The 20,552-nt window shown below is 37.6% G+C and overlaps 1 protein-coding gene across 1 annotated transcript in view; it reads left to right on the forward strand.

The window, feature by feature from the left end:
- LOC124777774 (serine-protein kinase ATM-like) overlaps window positions 1-20,552 on the forward strand; it is a 470,606-nt gene that overhangs the window by 263,208 nt on the left and 186,846 nt on the right. Inside the window, exons 25-27 of the mRNA XM_047253284.1 lie at window positions 140-799; window positions 4,543-4,683; window positions 10,478-10,724. Coding sequence (XP_047109240.1) covers window positions 140-799; window positions 4,543-4,683; window positions 10,478-10,724 — 1,048 coding nt within the window. The remainder of the gene's footprint in view (window positions 1-139; window positions 800-4,542; window positions 4,684-10,477; window positions 10,725-20,552) is intronic.

Raw genomic sequence — 20,552 nt, forward strand, 5'->3', positions numbered from 1 at the left:
CATTGGTCTTGACTGATGAGTAATTGTTATGTTGTAAGTCGTACATTTCTCCTTGTTCCTGTTATATGATTGTGTTATGTAAAACTGTATTTTGAATTTATACTTTCTTGTTCTATGTCTCTTGTCTGTTATTTTACAGAAGAACTCACAGGCACCAGAAGTGAAATTGATACTGTTCTTGTCAAAAAACAAACCTAGAGTAATACAGAAGATATTACTTCAGCTGGCAGTCGATATTCATCAACAGCTGACTTGTGAAGAGATGATAATATCACTTCATCGATATGCTGCATTTGCTGACTTGCTGGGATGTAATCTAACAGAAAGTTCTCTGAATGCTTTGTCAACTTTTGTTATACGAGAAGTTATCCACCAACTTATTAACATCGTGAGACAAGGATACAAACAAAACCAAGGAGTTTTGTCAATTGCGGCATGTAATTGTCTTTTGCACTTTCTTGATAAATGTCTTCCAGTTAAAGCACTGATTGTAGAAAAGTTTCTTGGAATGTGCACTAGTGTTCTGGTACCAGTTGTGAAATCTGATGGCTATGTAGCTGCAGAAGCTTGCAGATTACTTGAATTTATAATAGTGAAAAATGCTGAGTGTCTCTCATCAGGAATCAGACTTTTAGGTCCCTTTCCAGCTCAACCTAAATTTAACGAGATTCAGAAAGTATATCAGCGGACAGTCTATGGAGGAAAACAATATACATTGGAGGAAGAAATAAAATATTTCTTGGAAGCTGAAATGTACTCTAGCTGCCATGTGGAGAGATTGAAACATCTTTATTTGCAGGTAATAAAGTAGACCTTTCACACATTGTGTTTGTGTAATTATATAATTATTGATATTCTGTATTGTTTTATGTCCCTTGCACTCAGTATAATGAGAGCTTAAGTCCTCAAATACAGTCAATGTTTTTTATCATTTCATCTTTAAGATATAAAGCAATCATACAAAAACCAGCTCAAATAATATAATTAATCTGAATATGAATAGTTGTGTGTCAGTTTTATTGTAGCTGAAGCATTTGTTTATATATGTTCTGCTTGTGTAATTTCTGTAGCGATGTAGGTAATCAATTGCAGAACAATAACAGCTTTAGCAGAAATCATCTTTTCAACTCCTTTATCAAATCTTTGAAACCTTAAGTCTTGCTGACAAAAATGAACACTAACATCAATGATGTTAGGGACAGGAAAATTTCATGTAAATAATAAAGCAAAAAAATAATGCAAAACTTGTGATTTTTAGCAACATAATGTAAAATTGGCAGTTTGTACAAAATGGTGCAAAATTTGGCATTTTTTGCCATTCCCATATAATAATGTAAAGCTGAGGACAGCAGATTCCTGAAATTAATAACTGATAGTTAATTAATGCAGAAATTGGACTCTGAGAATTGCATATAATCTTTAAATACGCCGAAAGTTGATTATCTGCACGAAAAACTATGACTCTAAATGGCATGTAAAATCGACCACATTTTAGTAAAAATTTTAGATGTTGCTGAAATATTTTCCCTCACTTTTGCCCAACATGATGTACAAAAAATGGTGTGTTTTTGAGAGAACTTTCATATGGCGCATCAGTTAAACGAGATATCTTCATAATACACAAGTATAAATGTGAAAAACATGAGATAGGGCACTTTAGTTTTGCAGATTATGACATCTAGTACCTTTCAACCTAACCGAGACCTATTCCTTTGCAATGGATAATGCTATCAACACAACACCCTCCACATATTCAGAAAAAAAAAACTGAACACCTTGAACGACTAGAGACAGGACACATACATTAGTACGTTCTGCAGAAATGATTAGCATTTCAGTCACCTCGATTCAGCATGTGTCCTGTTGTCTAATAGGCAGTGCAGTTTAACTGATCCACAACATTAAAGACCTCTTTGAATCCCATCATTCAGATACTACACAGCGTGACCAAAAAAAAAAATTAAGCACATAGAAGGAGAGGAGGAAATGAAATTAAACTTCACTGGTTGTAATGGTTTGTTATGTTATTTAAGTGTTTATAAAAAAAAGTCAAATTTCGAAAGAACTTGGCAGTATGAGTCCATTTATCAATATGACTTTGAAATCCATGTGGTCAGAATGCATGCATTGGTTTGGATGGGTGTCATAAAGCCATTGTGTGCTCTTCTGAGGCAAATGGTCCACAACTGTTGTAACTGATCCTTGATATCTTCAGTACTGGCACAAGAAGGAGTTGTCATTCAAGCTAGTTCCACACATGTTCTATCAGGGACAGATATGGGGATCTAGCTGGTCATCACGCAGATCGTTCAAAGACACAAATGCATTGTCTTGTTGAAAATTGGTGCCACAAAACTGTTGCATGAGAAGTAACACATGAGGACGCAAGATGTCCATGGCATTCTGTTGGGCCATCAGAGTTCCATCAGTCACTACCAGCTGTGAAGTCACTTGAAAATGTTGGAAGATGGTACCTATCCCAAGGTCACCAATGATAAATCACATGGGGGTGCAGCGACGTGAATCATTCCTGAATACAGTGTGACATCATTCATATGTAGATCATGCTTCCAGTCGCAACATCACTCTATATGCAGCTGTTTGTATTTTGATGTTTATGATACCTACATACGGGATGGTAATTCACTAATATGGCTGTTCTAAGTCTCTAAACAGTGGTGCAGGATGCCGCAGACAGTTGCAGGGAGCTTGTTACTTGTTCTTATATGATAGGCACCAACATCAAGGGTTACAATGTGTTTGGTGCATGATATGGCGATCCTCCCTTGTTGTGATCAGATGAGGTTGACTGGAACCTTGGTGACAAGTGTGCTTGACTTCATGTAACCCTACATTCCAACTTTGGGTCACTGCCACATCCAATTGCCCCACATGTCATTATGAAGAACGATTTGACCAACCGGCCCGATCGGGATCCACAATAAATTCTCTTTCAAACTAATTCAGGTCCTGGTAACACTGTCTCATACAAGCCTACAGCTTCTCCACATCCTACACAGTGATCATTCAACATCTGACGCTGTTCATGTCCCTTATATACCCTACCTGGCCTGGCAGCAAAAGTAAACATGAGCAACAATATGGCATTCTGATAGTCATTCTAAATGTCACAGAGTATTCAAAATCTAATCGCTTACACACCTGCCAGAGGTGCACCACTTTATATTGATATCTTACATGGCTTCTAAGTGCTTCACTCTTTTTGCCTGTCAGTGTATTTGTTGCGCAAAAATGTTGGGAAATCTTAGTCTGTAGATAAAACTAAGCCTGTATTCAGAGTTAAAAATGGAAATTATTTCATTGTTGTAGGAGAATGAATTTTTAGTGATTAGACTAATAAACTTTTGAGAAACATGAAGGGATGAATACTTTAGGCAAAGGTAAAGGAAACACTGAAATGCACTGAGTTGACCTTCAAATTATGCTCTCATCTCATATGGTCACAGACCAGCCTATTAAGGCTGTGTTCACAGCTCTAGGTTCTTGAATCAACCATGGGTTGATAATGAATTCCTTTAATGCTGTTACGGCAAAGAGACTGTTGTGTGTACCTATAATGACAAGTGGGCTATGTAAAATATTCTGTAGGGACACAAATCTCTCCACAAAATTTACTGGAAAAGCAACTTTCCATGCTACCAAGGTGTTTGAGACATCTCATGTTGTGCTGAAGGAAGTTTGTCTTGTGCATTCAAATTTAGACTCTGGGTGGCTGTTTTCATATTATAGTGAAGTATTGATGGACCTGTAGCATAAAGTTTCAGAAGAGAAGTTTGATATTATGTGACAGTACTTTCTTTTGAATGACTTTTAACAGTTTATGCTTGCAGAGTTTTTTTCTGTAATTTGCTACATTTATTGGGTTTGATATAAAGCATTTCCTTTCAAAGTGTAAATAAATGTAATCTGTGATGTCAGGAATAAATATAATGTAATTGATAGACATCATTTCATCTCTGAATGTTATTAATTACAAAAGTACCTTATATGCTTGTAGAATTGTTTCCAAAAGAAACAATATCATTTTTTTATTTTAATTTTTTTTATTTCTCCTCTTCCCTCCCAATTCCCCCCACCCACACCCTTCCCACTCGCTGCATAATATTTCAGTGATAGACCTACCCATCCTCTCTGTTCTTCAAAAGCAGAGCAGTGATTGTGAACTGCAGCACCTTAAGATTATGACTAGAATGGTTGTCAAAAGATTGTGTGGCCTGACTCACCCGGAGAGCTGGATATTGATCGTTCCACAATCACACCAGAAAAGACATACAGTTATATCATAATTTATTTCATATCACTAGATCTAATGTGATTGATTATTATATATAAGCTTTATTCTTTACAGTTAGGACTAATAGGATTCAAAATTAGATGTTGCTTGTCGGCAGTTCCAATTTTTAGAATATCATATACACTAATAGAATCATTCAAAATGGTATCACATGAAGCAGAAATTTACAGTGAAATTTAATTCTTCTGTTGAAATAACTGATGTTACCTTTCTCTTTTTTTATGCAGCTTTCGACAAGAAAGACAGAACTGAGGGATTTATACTTGTCACTTAAAAATTTAAGAGGATTTTCAGAAGATTGTGAGGAAAGCATTTTACATCGGTTGCTGTGTGTGCTTGTTGGACTTACATCTGCAGAAGACAAAGAGGTAATATGAGAAACATATCTTGTCTATTGGAAAGCAGATCTGAGCATTGGAGTTGAAATAAAGTGATGATCGTTTGCTTTTCAGTGCTTACTCTTCCTCTCCAGATTTTTGAAACAAACAGCCATGTAATATCCATCAAAGTCAGAACACTTTTCAACATTTTCAGTACTGATATTCCCCTTTAATGATAATAGTACAGTTGTTTCTTATCTGACTTCTACTAAATAAAACAAGTTTTCTGTTCCCGAATGTCATTTAACTTTCATTACATGCATGTGAGTATGAACATCTGGTTTTAGTAGTAGCTAACCTCATGCTAAGTAAAAGATTTTTTTAATTGTTAAGATTTTCATCTTGCTCAGCCATGGGTTTACGTGGTAGTAGAATACTCTTGAGGTCCTCCTTGGCGCTCCGTATGGTGTCATTTGCCCTATGCCACTCCTGCTGGGATGTAGGAATTTCTGCTGTCAAGATCCATCCACCACACACTGCCCAAGGAATGCCACAAACAGATAACAAAAATACAGTACAAAGACTTGCTCATATGTTATATAGGAATAATAACAGCTTTCTGACCCCTTTTGTCATGTTTAATTATTATTAAAGTGGTAATAAAGAGTTGTACACACATCTTCTCATTTGTAGAAGACAAGGGCATGGAAATTTTTGCAACTATAATGTTCAAGAGAAAATTCCCAAATTTAATTCAGCCTAGTTCTGTATCCTCTAACTATAAACTTTCAGTGAAGACTTTGGGCATTATGGAATGTAATTAGGGTTCTGACTCGCAAAATAGCATTCATCTCTTTGAACAAACACATCATATTTTCATCATTTTATGTGTGTGAAACTATCTTAGCTAAGCTAATTGTCTTCCAGACATACCAGTCAGTTGTTCAGGAAGCATAATGCAAAAATTAATGTCAACTTTTTTGTAGCAAGAGTATGTATCTGATTTGCTCTTGAACTTAGAGCTCAAAATGACTGACATTGGTCATTGCACAGTACTTGGAATATGTGTGACTTGTTTCATCCTGCCATGGTGATGCTCCATGAAAAGGCAGGTGAAATATTCTTGAAACCATACTATGCCTGAACCATGAAAATGTGTGATGCTTAGATTATGGTTATGGGATGTTACATCTTTTAACTGAAGAAAATAATGCACTGTGCTAGTGTTCTGTCAATAGGTGATAGTGTTTATTCGAACAGACCATATCAGTATTCTGCCTTTTGACTGACACAGACCACTATTGCCAATTTGGCCCAAGTAGGATGTGGTGTTCAAGAATCTGGATCTTCTTATGTAGTAGCTGTCTAACAAGAATGTGGAGAGAAAAATCACTTTTGACGTAGTTAGGTCAGTAACTGCAGGTTTTTTTTCCCAAAGTAAAGACTTGTAAGCTTTTCAAAAGACACTAAAGAGTAATCTGAAAGTAAACCCACATATGTGGGATCTGGTTTGTCTCACAACTGTTTGCCATCCTAAGTGGTGGCCAAACTTGGGTGGGTTGAAAGATTCCCTAACACTTTGAACACTTTCACACCCACCTTAACCCTCTGCTACTCACGTGATAGTTCCTGACACAGTCACTTGTGTGGATGACAGATATCATCCACAACATAAATGGTGTATTTGGACACACTGAATTGTGTGTATGGATGGTTTTGCAAAATATTTGCTCAGTTGAACATCCACATCTGAGAAACATATTTATAGACTAAAAGTCTGCTTCAGTTGCTAGCAGTCTTCTTAATTTAATCAGTGACTGGTTTTGAAGCTTAAAGCTTTTCCTTCATGTACCACATTTATGTTTTCATGAATACATGGTGGCACCTGAAGATGAAGCATTAAGCTTCTCAATCAGTCGTGGGATAGATTAAGAAAATTACTAGCAACTGTGATTTTTATTCCATGAAGAATGATTTTAGAAGTATTTTGTTTAAATCTAAGTATAATACACACATGTGGTAAGGTACACAATAAGTGAACATGTTTTTAGAAATAGCTCGTAAATACCTGCAGTACGTCTCTGATAACAGCCAACTTGTCAGTCTCTGTGTAAACATCCCTATCATGGCTACTATCAGACATCAGACATCTCAAGAGCAAACGGAATCAGTTTTCACACACGCATAAGTAACATGATTCAAATCTGTTGCCCTTTGAATTATCCCACAATTTCAATACATTCATTCTAGAGTGTCTCAGAGATTCACACATTTATTGTAAACCAATGAAAACTCTGATCTATAACATCTGTTTCTTTAGCATCCCTTTCCCTAGAAAAGTTGCATGAGCTTCATTGATGGGGTATCGTCTCAGTTGTGTGACTGGATTTGTGATTTCTTGTCAGGAAGGTCGCAGTTCGTAGTAATAGACGGCAACTCATCGAGTAAATTTGAAGTGATATCAGGTGTTCCCCAGGGAAGCGTCCTGGGACCTCTGCTGTTCCTGATCTATATAAATGACCTGGGTGACAATCTGAGCAGTTCTCATAGGTTGTTCGCAGATGATGCTGTAATTTACTGTCTAGTAAGGCCATCCGAAGACCAGTATCAGTTGCAAAGCGATTTAGAAAAGACTGCTGTATGGTGTGGCAGGTGGCAGTTGACGCTAAATAATGAAAAGTGTGAGGTGATCCACATGATTTCCAAGAGCAATCCATTGGAATTTGATTACTCGATAAATGGTACAATTCTCAAGGCTGTCAATTCAACTAAGTACTTGGGTGTTAAAATTACGAACAACTTGAGTTGGAAAGACCACATAGATAATATTGTGGGGAAGGCGAGCCAAAGGTTGCGTTTCATTGGCAGGACACTTAGAAGATGCAACAAGTCCACTAAAGAGACAGCTTACACTACACTCGTTCGTCCTCTGTTAGAATATTGCTGCGCAGTGTGGGATCCTTACCAGGTGGGATTGACGGAGGACATCGAAAGGATGCAAAAAAGGGCAGCTCGTTTTGTATTATCACGTAATAGGGGAGAGAGAGTGGCAGATATCATACGCGAGTTGGGATGGAAGTCATTAAAGCAAAGACGCTTTTCATCGCGGCGAGATCTATTTATGAAATTTCAGTCACCAACTCTCTCTTCCGAATGCGAAAATATTTTGTTGAGCCCAACCTAAATAGGTAGGAATGATCATCAAAATAAAATAAGAGAAATCAGAGCTCGAACAGAAGGGTTTAGGTGTTCGTTTTTCCCGCGTGCTGTTCGGGAGTGGAATGGTAGAGAGATAGTATGATTTTGGTTCGATTAACCCTCTGCCAAGCACTTAAAAGTGAATTGCAGAGTAATTATGTAGATGTAGATGTAGATTTAGAAATAGTCGTATCTATTGCAGTAATGCATATTATGTTTTCATCAAAGAATAACTTCAGATAGCTGTTTCTGTCTTTGTTATATGAGTTTCATTTTTGGGTCCTGATAAATGCATATTACAAGAGCTTGTTGTAACATTTGTAGGATATTTACTTTTCTGTGATTTAGTTATTCCATTTTTTTCTAGAAGAAATACATCCTCTTGAATTTGTCGTTCCTGTGATTCCAATTCATCATTTTCTGACTCTTCTTGATCTGTTCCTGATTAATGACCACTTTCATATACACAGTCCTCGTTCTCCTAGTCAGCAGTATCACTGTAAGCATCTTCATCACTTAACTCATAATACCATTCCACAGTAAAAAGAATATTTAATTTCCATAGGTAAATATTATAAGTAAAAATCAGATTAATTGTAATTAGACTCAATATGCCTAAAATTACGCAGGTGAACGTTGTATTCAATCTATGAAAGCATTTACTTTGTCAGATTGTCGCAATGGAGTTCGTGCAGCTGACCAGTTTCCTCCATGCTTTAACAGTGCTTCATAAACAGTGCAACTCATGTAACTGAAAGCTAACACTGGCTGAAGCTAATGGTGGTGGTGGTGGGGGGGGGGGGGGGGTGGAGGAGGTTAACAATAAGGTGCTGAAGTCCAGTCCAGTCAAATAAAATAGTGAGAAAATCATGTGGATGATAAGTGTCATCTGCACAAGCAATGGAGGGTTAAGCCCAGCTCTGAGTCTTATGTGATTTCTTCTTCTTCTTCTTCTCATGTAGTATCAGTATGAGTACCAGTAAGCAGATGTGTAGTGATGATAACAACTGAGTGAAAATGGTCCATTCATTCGGTTGTTGGAAAACAGCGACTCATTCAGTTGTAATTTTACATATTGATTCAATTATTCATTCATTCTTTTGAGTGAAACTAGTTTGTGGGAGTAATCAAACGAAAACATTAGACACCATTGTAGCTTTGCATATTGTATGAATTGTTCGTTCTTTCGTTTTAAGTGAAAAATATGTTGTATTAGAAAGTTTCTTTTATTTGAATAATTACTTTCTAATTTTTAGTCTCAATTGTGTGAAATTTTTCAGTTGATTTCAGAGATTTTGATGAGATTACAGTGGAGACATGTTGTGAATTTCAGATTTATTTCGGTTTCTCTTCAACTGGGTCAACCAATACAGTGTTCCCTCCTGTGTATATCTCGTGAAAAGACCATGAATGTAAAAATATGAGAGATGTGAGCTCACTTGGAAACTTCAGCAATCATTCTTAACTGCAGAACATTCGCAACTGAAACAGGAAAACAGGGAAATAGCAGTATTATACCAGAAAAGAAAGCATGTTAATATTGCATTTTCATCCAGTTCCGAGCTAAGTTGAAAGTTTCAAGTCTTAACGTATCAAGAAGTTTGTTTGAAATCAGCTGCAAAATTTGTACCAGACAGACGGACAGAAAGACCGACCGACCAATCGAAAACGAAGTGTCCTCCCCCACACACCAGTCTCAAAAGCCAGTTCATATTGCATGTCATCCAGTTCTGAGCTGAATTGAAAGTGCAAGTCTCCAGCTTACTGCAAAATTAGTTTAAAATCAATTGCAAAATTTTTATCGAACAAACAGAGAAGAAACCGACCAAATAAAAACATTTTAAAAAGTGATTGTTCATTTATACATTCATAAATTTACAGTGCAGCATTAGGTATTAAACTTTTAAAACCAACCAAAAATTGATATTAGGTACCACAAGTACAAAAATTCTTATTTAACTAAGTAAGTAAATATATTTTGAAAATGTTTTGCTTTTAAAAGTATACTTTTTATTCGCATCTCCTTTAAATAAGACACTTTATTTGTCCCTAAAAAAAATTGTCAAAACCAAAAAGGCTGACAATGTATGTAAGTAAAATCACTCAAACCCATTGAGAGAGTGAAAACATTCAGGTAATGGCTGCAACCAACAGAGACTGGTTTCAGTCAGTTGTCTCGCACTGAATAAAACCACTCAGACATGGTGATTGAGTGAAAACATTTAAATCACATTCACAACCGAAGGAGACTAGTTTCAGTCAGTTCTTAAAAACAGTCAATTGTCCCATCGCTACAGCTGTGTCGATCTGCAAAATAGTCCTACATAATTGAAGGAGAAAACTTGGAAAAGATGTGGTCTTAATAGTCTGGAAATAACTATACTTTCATTCTAATTTTCACACGTATGCCACAATAAAATGTGAAATCGTTAATGTTGTAGTGAATATTAGTGGTTTTAAAATTCACATTTGATCTGTATAGCACTTTCTTACTTTTATTACATGGTCTGAAATATTATTTTGAATTACCTGCATTTGACTGTCATTTTAACTAATTTCTCATTCTTCATAAATTTTTTGGATATTTTCTTTCTCACTATGATCACATTTGTTCAATAAGAAAGATAAATGTTTGCTTCCCTAGGTGCAGCTTGGGGCATCACGCTGCCTTGGTGAAATTGGCCCTTCAGATTTGGCAACACTTGTTCTGCAACCAGAAAAGGAAACTGATGAAAATATTGTACTGACTGAGGACATCGTTGTGTTGCTTATTGGCAGTGTATTAAAGAAACTTTCTGTTGCTTTGGTAGATGAAAATATCAATGTCGTCAAGGAAACCAGCTCAGCCTTGTATACAATGTTAGCATCAAAGGAAGCTCGCATATTCTTGGGTAAGTGATGTAGGATTCCTGTGTTCCAAATTCACTGACTTGGCTGAAAGTGTAGCGAACAAAACTCCACTTTTTGGGGTAGGTAAACAACAGCTTTCCCTAAAAGGTTGTCTTTTCCTTCGTTCACTAGCAATTTTTTGTTGTTAAAGGAAAATGACAAATCAGTAAATATCTGTACATTACAAGAGACTCACTAAAAACTGTTCTGTAATGTACCATTACATACCGTCCACAGTCCTTGTGAAACTGAAGAATGACAAATGTGGTGTCATTTTGTAGTTCTTGTCAATTTTTATGGTAGTGCATAGACACCCTATTGCCAAAACATGTTATAAATCAATATAAACATTAGTATTCACACTCACCTGATATCGTATTCAGAAGTGTTGCTTGCTGGCCGCTTGGGACACTGCTATCACGGTGGGTAACGAAAACAAGATGGAGTGTCGTGAATGTTATGTTAGATTGTGGTTCTGTCTAGCCCTTGTTTCATGATGATGTTGGGATTAGCGTAAATAGGGCTCACTGGCCTTTGAAATGAAATCTGAGACTAGAAATTGATCTGGATTAAAAATCTTTGTTTATGAAAAACTAGGTTTGTTTACTTGCTTGTAAAACAGATGGTTACAGGAGATGAGTAGATCGGGAGCACTTTACCATTAGCATTAACATTTCTGAGCATGAGTATTTTGTGAAAAGTAGGTTACTCATTGCTACTGTAAACAGGAGTGACAGAAAGTACAGCAAAACATAGAAATCATAAGAAGATATGCAAAACATGGTGCCTCTGGCGGCTGGGGTGGAAACTGCTTTACAGCTGCATTTCACTTGTCGCAGCACACGCGACACTACACCATTGGATTCACATAACATCACTGGTTAACACAAATTATGAGTGGGACAGCAACCCACACAGCAGATTCTACAGTGTTGTACAGTAATTATCAATTTTATTTTTGATGTGCAGAACTGACTGGTAAATGTACTCATATGGCACAGTTAAAGCTCACATTGTTTTGATCAGATCTTGACAATGTGCATGACTACTGTGTTTGGTTATTTTTCTTATGGCCTGTTCCTGTAGTTTGAAAACAGTATTCATATTTTGTGCATTTGTTCCCCAGAGTAGAATTCCATAGGTGAGAATTGAATATAGATGTGAATAGTACATAAGGAAAAAGGCATTGGCTGTTAAACACTGTTGGCAGGATTCTGAGGGCGTCACATGCTGATAACATCCTATTTTGCAAGTATCTTTGTGTGCTCACACCACTTCATATGAGAATCAATATTCATTTCTATAAATTTTGTGTTTGTTACAGTCTACAGAGACAACATATACATTTAATTTAACATATTGTTTCCCCTTATCAAACTGAAATTAACATGATTTGTTTTCTCTATGTTCAGTGTCACTGTATTGCATTTGACCAGTTGTAAACTCTCCCTGAGGATTTCATGTGAGTTCTCTGGAAGGAATTCTCTAGTTTTCTCAGTCACTATCCCATGAACCATGGACCTTGCCATCGGTGGGGTGGCTTGGTGCCTCTGTGATAAAGATAGCCCTACTGTAAATGCAACCACAAAGTAGAAGTTTGTGTTAAGATATCAGACAAATGTGTGGTTTCTGAAGGGCAGTAGCGTTTTCAGTAGTTGTGAGGGCAACTGATTTGGTGTAACATTAACCAAAATGGTCTTGCTGTGCTGGTACTGCAAACATCTGAAAGCAAGGGGAAACTACAACCGTAATTTTTCCCCGAGGGCATGCAGCTCTACTGTATGGTTAAATGATGGTGGCATTCCCTTGGGTAAAATATTCCAGGGGTAAAATAGTCCCACATTAACATTTCTGGGCACGTACTACTTGGGAAGATGTCATCATCAGGAGAAATAAAATTGGTGCTATGTGGATAGCAGTAAGGAATGTTAACTTTCTTAATTGGGCAACTAGGTTAGCAAATTTAGAAAGGAAAATGGATGGGCTGGAGTTAAAGATAGTGGGCATTGGTGAAGTTTGGTGGCAGGACTAACAGGGATTCTAGTCAGGTGAATACAGGGTTTATAAATCCAAAATCTAATCGGAGTAATGCAGGAATACACTTAATAATGAATAAGGAAATATGAATATGGGTAAGCTACTTTGACAGCATAGTGAACACATTATTGTGACCAAGACACTCTCTCAGCCAACACCCACCATAATGGTCAAGTTTACACACCAATTAGCACCACAGGTGATGAAGAGATTGAAGGCGTCTATGATGAAGTAAAAGAATTTATTTAGATGGTTAAAGGAAACAAAAATTTAATTGTGATGGGGTAATGAAATTCAATGTAGGAAAAGGAAAATAAAGGAAAAAATAGGGTAATAATAACTGGGGGAAAAGAATAAAAGCGGAAACTGCGTGGTAGAATTTTGCACAGAGCCTAATTGGTCCATCGCTGACACTTGGTTTAAGAATCATGGAAGCAGGTTGTATGCCTGGGAGAGACCTCGAGACACTGGAAGGTTTTAGATTGATTATATAATGACAAGACAGAGATTTTTGGAACCAGATTTTAAATTGTAAGACTTTTCATGGGTATATGTGGCTTCTGACCGCAATTTATTGGTTATAAACTATAGATTAAAACTGAAGAAATTGCAAAAAGGTAGGAAATTAAGAAGATGGGACCTGGATAAGTTGAGAGAATGAGAGATTGAGTTCCAGGAGAGCAATGCTCGGCAAGAACAGGGGAAATGAATACAGAAGATGACGAATGGGTAACTTTGAGTAATGGAAATGATCGTATGGACTTGTTGGCCGGGAGGCCCCGTTTGGGAGAGTTCAGCTGCCGTATTGCAAGTCCTTTTTAAGTGACGCCACATCGGCGATTTGCAAGTCAATGATGATGAAGAACACACAACACCCAGTCCCCTGCCAGGAATCGAACTCTGGCCCCATGTGTGGTAGGCGGTAACGCTACCGCTATGCTACGGAGGTGGATGGTAACTTTGAGAGATGAAATAGTGAAGGCAGCAGAGGATCAAATAGGTAAAAAGACAAGGCCTAGTAAATATCCTTAGATATCACAGAAGATATTGAATTTGACTGATAAAAGAAGAAAATACTGGGTGTTTTGGAAATAGGTACTGAATTCTTGTGGAATGACAGTTTGGATATAGACAGAAATTTTAAGTATATGAAGGTGGGTCACATATTGACAATGGTAGGTGACCTCAAAGAAGTGATCAGTCTGCCTGGTGGTGCTATGACCAGCGGTACGTATCCATAAGTTTTGATGTCTACTATCAATTGTTTTCATTGATACCCACGCCCTAATGAGGAAACTCTGTACTAATTCCTTTCATCTTCATTCAGTGCTGTGTACCTGAAGTGAGCAGTCATTTGTGTACTTCGTTTCCACCTCAATGTAGTTCATAATCAAGTTTTGTACCAAAGGTAAGACAATGTGTTATGGTGCAGTAGTATGCACTTGTAATAGATTGTTTACTCCTTTTATCATGCATGGGACATGGAACATTTTGTGTGTAATGAACTTGCAGACATGCACTTGGCCTTTGATGCTGCAGGAGCACGGCATTTGTACACAGAATATTATCCAAACAGGGAAATACTAATTTGGAGAACATTTGCCACTGTGGATCATCATCTCCATGAAAGGGGCATATTATAGGGAGATTTCCATGCTTGAGGTCAACTACAGAATATAAGCAATCCTGGTTTTGAGGAACGAGTACTACAGATGTTTGACAACAGTCTTTCAGGTAGTATATGCTCTGTTGCCCATGCTCTGAATGCGAATGCTAGTTCTAGCTGTGTTTGGAGAAATCTGCATGGTGGTCATTGTCATCCAAACAAGTTGTATAAGGTACAGGAACCTCTACCCGCTGACTTTCCAACTCAGAACGAATTTGCCATATGGTTTTTACAGCAAAGAAAGCTAACTCCCGACTTCGCAGACTTTGTTCTGTAGACTGATGAATTGACTTTCATCCACAAAAAAATGTTCAACAGTTGCAACTTCTATGTATGGTTTCATGAAAATCCTGGGTATGGCTGTCCACACTTTTCAGGAACGATTATCAATTAATGTTTAGGTTGGAAATATTCACAACTAGGTAGTGAGACCTTACATTCTTCCACACTGTCTAACTGGTTGTTTTTACTGTGTGTTTCTTGAACATGTACTTCCCAGTCTTCTCAAAGATGTTCTGCTTCAAACCAGAAGACGAATGTTCTTCTGCCATGATGGGACACCTCCCGATTACAGATATAAAGTGAGATTATTTTTGGACAGACAATACCCGGGGTACTGGATTGGATGAAATGGAATTGTCACAGGCCTGCAAAGTCCCCAGATCTCTCACCACTTGGGGGGCAAACATCCTTCCTTGTTTTCTCTGCTATTTGCCAGAATTTTGATGCTGCTGGTAGTTAGTCTGTCTTCCATTTGACAGAGCAGGAATAACATTGCATCAATATACAGGTCGCCCCCCCCCCCCCCCCCCCCCCTCCCAACTTCGCCAGATTGAGACCTTTTCTATGATGTATGATGTCAGTTCTCCCATGACACAGTCTTTCAGGTTCTTCCACTTCTTTTGAATTTCTGTACATGTCATGAGTGAAATTAACACTTCGTGTACTTTACGTATGAAGGTTGTGAGCCTATAGAAATAAGAGCTGATATCTGTGGTATGCAGATAAGGGATTATTTTTCAGATTACTTTGTGACTTCACAGGGATCAGTATCTTGGCAATATGACAAAAGTTCAGTTTTGTTAATGGCAGTGTCTACATGAATGAATAAAATTAGTGAACTATGAAATACCTTTGTTGTTATTTTCTGATACAGTCAATTCAGCCCAGTTCTGAATATTGCTGGGCACACTTCTCCCCATTCTTTTTCATTTAGATTGTGATCATTGTATTCTTTTAATTTCCTATTGTAGAGAGCTAGCCTCTTTTCTACTTCTACAATTAGTCTTTCTGAATTGACAACACAACTTACAGTGTCATCTGTAGCCCAACTCTCGTCATCAGATATGCTGCTGGTGCACAGAATGTGTGTGCCCAACACTTAGCGAGAGTGATTGAGAAACAGCATCACTAGTGTGCAGGGTCCTATGTGATTCATGTGATTCATTCAAGATGTGCAACTATCATATACATGAAATACAGCCATTTGCATCTTTTAAATCACTATCACTATTTGACCACAGATGTGTGCATTTGTAGTCCAATCTTCATGTTTCATCCTTACGACAAACAAATTGCGTGATGGAAAATTGGCTGTGCGTGCGTAGTCTAAAGCGGCCTTTATTGAAAAGAGAACCATATGAATATCAAGAGCTCATATGGAAAACCAGTACTTACACAAGAAGGGAAAGTGAAAGGTGTAAGGCATATAGAAAGGGTCTATACAAGGGAGGTGATCTTGAATAGAGCGTAGATGAGGTTGAGACAGCAGAGACGATACTGTGATAAGAATTTGATACGGCACTGAAAGACCTATGTCGAAACAAGGCTCCTGGAGTAGACGATGTTCTGTCAGAACTGTTTATAGTCTTGCGAAAGCCAGGCATGACAAAACTTTTCCACCTGGTGTGCAAGATGTATGAGAAAGGTGAAATACTGTCAGAAGAATGTAATACTTACAGTTCAGAAGAAAGCAGGAACTGACAGGTGTGAATATTCCTGAACTATCAGTTTAATAAGTCATGGTTGCAAAATACTAAACATGAATTTTTTACAAAAGGATGAAAAACCTGATAGAAGCCAACCTCGGGGAGACTAATTTGGACTCTGGAGAGATGTAAGAACACCCAAGCAATACTCGCCATATTATTTATCTAGAAGGTACATTACGGAAAGGCAAGCCTACATTTATAGCGTTTGTAGCCTTAGAGGAAGTTTTTGACAGTGTTGACTGGAATACTCTATTTCAAATTCTAAAGGTGGCAAGGATAAAAGGCGAGCGAAAGGCGATTTACATTTTATATGGAAACCAGATGGCAGTTATAAGAGTCAAGGGGCACGAAATGGAAGCAGTGATTTAGAAGAGAGTCCAATGCGGTTGTAGCCTAACCTCAATGTTATTCAATTTGTACATTGAGCTAGCATGGAAGGAAACCAAATGAAAATTTTGACTAGAAATTTACTATAAGTTCAGAGAGAAGAAATAAAATCTTCGAGGTTTGCTGATGATATTGTAATTCTGTCAGACAGCAAACGACTTGGAAGAGCAGTTGAGCAGCATGGACAGCATCTTGAATGAATATTTTAAGATAATAATAATAATGTCGTGTGACGAGGGCCTCCTGTCGGGTAGACCGCTCGCCTGGTGCAAGTCTTTCGATTTGATGCCACTTCGGCGACTTGCGCGTCGATGGGGATGAAGTGATGATGATTAGGACAACACTACACCCAGTCCCTGAGCGGAGAAAATCTCCGACCCAGCCGGGAATCGAACCCGGGCCCTTAGGACTGACAGTCTGTCACGCTGATCACTCAGCTACGGGGGCGGACTATTTTAAGATGAACATCAACAAAAGAAAAACAAAAATATTGGGATGTAATCTAATTGACAGGACATAAAATACAGGCTGACAATGGCAAGAAAAGCATTCCTGAAAAAGAGAGATTTGTTAACACTGGATATAGGTTTGTTAGGAAGTCCTTTGGGAAGGTATATGTATGGAGTGTAATAGAGTATGGAAGTGAAACATGGGCAGTAAACAGTTCAGACAAGAGGAGAATAGAGGCTGTTGAAATGTGATGATACAGAAGAATGCTGAAGATTAGATGGGTAGATCATGCAACTAATGAGGAGATGTAATATAATTTGAAAGACGATAAATTTGTAGCACAAGTTGACTAAAAGACGGCATCAGTTGGTAGTACGCATTTTGAGACAACAAGGACTCGCCAGTTTAGTATTGGAGGAAAAGGTGTAGGTAAAAATCATAGGGGGAAAATGAAAAGATGAATGCAGGGAGCAGATTCAGAAGTATGTAGGTAGTTATTAGGAGACAAAGAGGCTTATTGCTGTCATCAGCATGAATAACAGTACCAGCAGAAAAATGCTCCTTTTGGAACACAAAAAAGTAGGGTATGCTCCTGTTTATCAGAGGACTCTGGCTGAAAAGTGGGTTACCAGCAACCACATTCTACCTTCCTCAGCCCCCTCAAAAATTTTCTCAAAAATTTTGACTTTTTTTTTTAACCTCTCACTCCCTCAAGTTCCCCGAACTGTAACTCTCTCACACCACTAGTCCATTGCTGTAAGTCGCTCATTTCCATCCACTCCCACTTGCCCATTCTCACTCACTTATTCAGCGTAACTCATTGTCATTATCTCTTTGTGTCCCTCTTACTGTCACTGCTGCCTGCTTCACAGCAACAGTCTCCTTCATTCTGTCCCCCTATTACTGTCTCTTTTCTCTCTCTCTCTCTCTCTCTCTCTCTCTCTCTCTCATGCTAATATCTCATTTACTCCTTTCCACTGCCACAGTCTTTTCTCACGGTCACTATCTCTCTCTTCCTTGTCATCATTTTATAGGCTCTGCATCTCATTATCGCTGACTCTCATGCACTTCTACTTTCTCTTTTTTTCCTCTCCCACTGGCACTATCGCTTTCACTCTTTACATAACACTTTTCTGTCACTGCCAACTATGTTCCAGTGCCATTGTGTCCCCTGTTTCTCTCACACTTCCATTGTCTCCTTTGCCCTTTCTGTGCCACAACCAGTGTCTTACCATCTTCCAGTATTTATTACTTTTGCATATCTTTGCCACTGTCACTGACTCCTCCCTCAGCATAAAAAAAGTGTAAATATGTTCACATACCAAAATTTTTGTGAAAATTTTTATAAGTGCTGATGAAAGTAGAATGGAACAAGCCTGTAAGGACGGTAGTAAGGAAGGAAAATAGTCGACTTCGATTTATTGGGAGTGAAGCTAGTCTACAAAGTTTACAGTGTATACAAAACTTGTGTAATCCAGTATAGGCATTTGCAGGTGACTGCATATTGATTTTATTGTTACCAATGTGAACTTAGAATAAATGAGGGGCTGATACGGTGACACACAGTCATTTTTCCGTCACTCCATTTGCAAGAGGAATAGGAAAGGAAATTACTAGTAGTAGTACGGAGTACCTTCTACCAAACACCATACGATGTCTTGCAGAGTATGGATGTAGACATAGATTAGCCAGCCTCTTATTCCTAATAGTAATAACTTATTTATTAGAATCTTCTGGTCAATAGTATCAGAAGCCATAGAAAACTCTAAAAATATGCTTGACACACAATCCTCTTTGTCAAGAGCAGCACATACCGCTTTTGTGAATTCTACTGTGGCTGACTCTGTACTTTTACCACATTGGAAACCAATCTGTGGTTCACTCAGAAGGTTGTATTGATTCAAGTAATTTGTTAATTTGTATTTCATAATTGATTGTCATTTTTGAGAATGACAAAAGCAGGAAATGGGCAGGTAATTTTCTATGTCTTCTGCGTTAACTTTCTTTAGCAGAGGCACACATCTTACCTGTTTTAAACACTTTGGAAATTTTCCCATAATGAACAACACATTTATTATGGTTGTTAAGGGAACTTGTATACTCTTTATGCATAGTTTCAGCACAAATGTTTGTACTTTTTCTAAGCCTACTAACTTATTATGTTTTAGGCTATGTGCAACCCTTTGACTTTATGCTCAGTGATATTAATTTATATTCATTTCTATGAATATTTGTGCTCGTGTAAAATAAAATTGGTAAATGATCAGTTGGTTTATGATATGTGGCTCATGCCAGAGGGAAATTCACAGGGGAGTTCTGTGTACACTGAAACAAATACAAAAATGAAAAGTTGCTGTCTGTAATCCTCAGTTTAAGATCGATTTTCTGACATTTTTGTTTTGCGAGATTTATGTGGGATGAAGTAAACTACTTGTTGTTTGGCTGTTCTTAGAACATCGACTCTCTTAATTTTAACAGTAAGCCTCTTTGTGTGTTCATTGAGCATCTCTGTGGCACACAATAATTAACAGAAACAGTGATAGTAGAAACATATCTTGATTAAATCTTATTTATCTCCTCTGTTAATCATACCTGATATGGGTGCCGCACTGACACGTTGAGTAAGTTTGCAAGCCACCTCCTTCATGGATGAATTGCTTTTCCTAAAGATTATTCCATTGAATCTACCTGCATCTGCATTTCTTAAAAAAATGTTGTGGTCCTTCCACTGTTTTCCCTCCAGATTCATATTCCTGGATATTTTAGGATTGTGACCGTTTACAGCTATCGGTCAACAACATACTCTAATGCTAAATGATCTTTTGGTCAGTTTATGTTCAATGCATTACATTTACTATTGTTGAGGGTGAGGTGCCATTCGCTGCAGCAAATAGCAATCCATTATGCGTCACTAACATTTTCTTACTTACAAATTCCCTATATATTAATTATCAATGGCAAATAGCCTCTTGGAGATTTTAATGTAATTCAGCAGGTCATTATGTATTATTAAGCTTGATTGATTGTAACACTTCTTTGGAGTACACTCAAAATTTTTCTCATTTGACTATTTCTCCTCTTTTAGAATGATGTATCATGTTTTGTTTGCTGGGAAACTTTTGATTCAGTCAAAAAGTTGGTGCAGTAACCTGTAAACTCATATTTTGATTGCTTGACAAGAGTGAGAATTGTGTATAATTCCTTCCAGGACACAGTCTTAACTGCTGTTTCCAGAATTCATGGTGGTTTTTTGGGGGATGAGTCTGGTCCTCTAAAAACATTGTAATATGGGAACATAA

Source organism: Schistocerca piceifrons, chromosome 2 (assembly GCF_021461385.2).
Source record: "Schistocerca piceifrons isolate TAMUIC-IGC-003096 chromosome 2, iqSchPice1.1, whole genome shotgun sequence".
In the NCBI taxonomy this organism is placed as follows: domain Eukaryota; kingdom Metazoa; phylum Arthropoda; class Insecta; order Orthoptera; family Acrididae; genus Schistocerca; species Schistocerca piceifrons.